Raw genomic sequence first — 3,000 nt, 5'->3', positions numbered from 1 at the left:
GTGGGGTGACACGGATGTGTGTGTGTGTGTTTTGGGTGGCTCGTGCGCGCACGTGTACGGGGTGATGTGGGGGTGGGGGTGGAATGGGGTTGCACGAGCGCAAAGGCAAGGCGGCCAACTCAAATCCAAACCCAGGCACCCGGGCCTCCGTCCGCCCTAAAACACAGTGGTGTCCCCGCGAAAACTTCAAAAGATGAGTCAAACTCTGCAGGGGAGACTCCCGGTGCTGAGGGCTTGAACACGGCACCCCCCCAACACACACGCACACAATCCCATAAACACCCACACGCACATCATCGCAACGCACGTACGTGCATCAACATCCCCCCCCGGCCGACTCACGTAGCACAGACTCTTCATGCAAGTACTCCATGGCAGACGCCACGCCGTGCGCGATGGCCAGCGCCAGCGGCAGCGACGTCAGCCCCGTCGTCACGTCGCGCAGCCGGCCCTCATCCAGTGCCTGCCGCAGCGTGCCCTGGTCGCAGTGCTCCATGACTGGGAGGGGTTTATGATGGGAAATATGTTTGGGGTTATAATCTGGGGTTGTGTTCGAGGCTTTTGTTATGGTGGTCGTGTAGATAAAGGAGGGGCTTCAATGCCGATGGGTGTGTTGCGGCAGGCGGAGCGATGCGTTTCCGGCCAGGAGGGGTCTTGCACGCCGCCCCAGGAGGGCGTGTAACCAGGTGGAGTAGAAGGCCAGTCCCCACAGCCGCGGGCGCGCGCCGGGGCGCGCGCCAGCGCCCCGGCGCGGCGTGGCCCTCCCCACGCTCTTGCGCCGCGGCATCCCCGCAGCCGCCACCGCCCCATTACACCCCCGCGCCGGCCACTCACTCAGCTGCAGCTCCCAGGCGAGCACCACCGCGCCGCCTCCGGCGCCGCTCCCGCCGCCGCCGCTGCCGCCGCTCGCGTCTTCCGGCCGCACGCGCTCGCCGCTCGTGCCGTCGCCACCCTCCGCCGCGGCCGCGTCGCCCGCAGCCGCCGCGCCGCCGCCGTCGGGCGCGTTGATGGGCCGCAGGCCGATGCAGTAGAGCGCCACGATGTTGGGATGAGTCATCGTCGAGCTGATCGCCGCCTCTTGGACTGCCATGCTCTCCCGCGCGCGCGCAAACGCCGCCTGCTGCGCACCCTCCCCGCCGCCGCCGCCGCCGCCCTGCTCCGCCGCGCCAGTTGCGGCCGGCAGGCGCACCAGCTTGACTGCCACCTCAGCGCCGCGCCACCTGGCGCGGAAGACGGTACCGAAAGTGCCGGACCCGAGCGCCCCCAGCAGCTGCAGCTGCTGCGGCTGCCCGTGCCGCGGCGCCGTGCGCATGCTGGACGACCCCGAGCTCGTCAGCACACTGCGGTGGCTGCTCGCGCTGCGCTTCACGGTCCCGCTCTCGCCGCTCGGCGCGACGGCGGCGACGGCGCCACGCTCTGCGGCGGCGGCGTCCTCCGCCGCGCCGCGCTGCACATCCGCCGCCGCTGCAGCCGCCGCCGCGGTCGCGGCCGAGGCGCCCGAGGCGCCGCGGGACATGAGCTCTGCAGGCACGGGCAGGTCGTCCGCCGAGCGCGAGCGGTCCGACGGCGGTGCCGGCAGGCCCGCGGCGAGGCGCTTGGCGTGGATGTCTGTCACCCGTGTGTTGATGGCCATCAGCAGCTGCTTCCACCGGAGGGACGTGCCCGCGCCGCCGCCGCCGCCGCCGTCCCCGTCCCCCGCGCCGAGCACGGCAGAGTCCTCGCTGCGCCGCCCCGCGCCGCCGCCGCCGCCGCCCCGCGCCGCCGTGGCGTCGCTCGCGCTGCGGCTGGCGGGGGGGCTGCTGAGGTTGCTGCAGAGCACGCCGGCGGCCGCGGCGGCGCCGCCCTTGCCGGCCGCCGCGGGCGGCTCCGTGCCGGGAGGCCCCTCTGCGCCGCGCCGCGCGAAGCGAGCGCCAGCGAACCCCTTTGAAGCGCCCTCCCCGCGCCCCTCCACCTCACGCCGCCGCCGCGCCGCCGCCGCCGACCACAGGACCAAACCCAACAGCACCAGCGCGACCGCGGCCGCCGCCGTGAGCGTCCCTATCAGCGCCTGCTGCCCCTGCCGCGACAGCCCTCCCCCTCCTCCGCCGCCGCCCGCAAAGCTCCCGCGCCGCAGCGGGGCGCCGGGCGCCGGCCAGTTGTAATCCGGCGGCAGCGCGGCGGGGTCCGAGGTTAGCACGACGTCGTAGGCGGTGAGCAGGTAGCAGTCGAGGTAATCGACGAGCAGCCGCGATCCCAGATCGTCCAGGAACCTCGTGCCTTGGAACGAGGCCACAGAGCCTACAAGGTGAGGGGGGGGGGGCGAGGCGGGTGTGTAGGCGGGAAGAAACATGGCATGAGGCCGTGTGCACGCTGTGCAGCCCAAAGGGCCAGGAGTGCGACGTCTCGCATGCTGACATATGAGGCACCGTCTGCGCACCCGCGTATGATGCGGCCCCAGCGGCATGTGGCCAGCGGGCCCGCGCAGCCGCGATGCGCTGCCCACCCCCTGGAACTGCCACAGGGCACGACCGCGCCAGGCGTCCTTCCAAGGCCACCCAGCCCCGGTCAACCCCGGTCAACACCCTCTCGACCCCTGGTCAAACCCCGGTCAAAGCTCCCAAAACGCGCCTCCCGCAGCCCCAGCGACCCCAGCGGCGCCGGCAGGGCGCCCCAAAACATGGGTCCCCCCGCGTCCACCGCATACCCCCGCGCCCGCCCACCCTGCAGGTTGATTTCAAAGTCTGTCTTGTTGGCGCGGCGCCGCTTGATTTCCGCAAATTCTGGCGGCGGCAGCACCAGCTCCGACTGGGACACATTGAGGGCCCCGGGGGAGTCCCTGGGGAGGGTGAGGGGGTGAGACGACCGCACGAGATAAGGTAACGCGAGGCAGTGCCGCAGCGACCGGCGAGGCGAGGGTTACGGGTTGGCGGGCGTGGGCGCGGCCATGGGCATGGGCGCGGGCATGGGCGCTCCCTCGCGCGGCGAGGCGGCGAGTGCGAAGCGCCCCCTATCTCAGAAGCC

At 72.2% G+C, this 3,000-nt stretch overlaps 1 protein-coding gene across 1 annotated transcript in view; it reads right to left on the bottom strand.

Annotated features, from left to right (window-relative positions):
• Positions 1-3,000, bottom strand: part of MNEG_12693 (hypothetical protein) — a gene marked incomplete at both ends in the record, with an annotated part of 5,621 nt that overhangs the window by 1,318 nt on the left and 1,303 nt on the right. The window contains 3 exons of the mRNA XM_014038836.1: positions 343-498; positions 835-2,277; positions 2,700-2,784. Of these exons, the coding sequence (XP_013894290.1) occupies positions 343-498; positions 835-2,277; positions 2,700-2,784 (1,684 nt within the window). The remainder of the gene's footprint in view (positions 1-342; positions 499-834; positions 2,278-2,699; positions 2,785-3,000) is intronic.

The sequence above is a fragment of the Monoraphidium neglectum genome, assembly GCF_000611645.1.
Source record: "Monoraphidium neglectum strain SAG 48.87 unplaced genomic scaffold scaffold03382, whole genome shotgun sequence".
Lineage (NCBI taxonomy): Eukaryota > Viridiplantae > Chlorophyta > Chlorophyceae > Sphaeropleales > Selenastraceae > Monoraphidium > Monoraphidium neglectum.
Note: the sequence above shows the minus strand (reverse complement) of the source record. Positions and strands in the feature narration are given on the sequence as shown.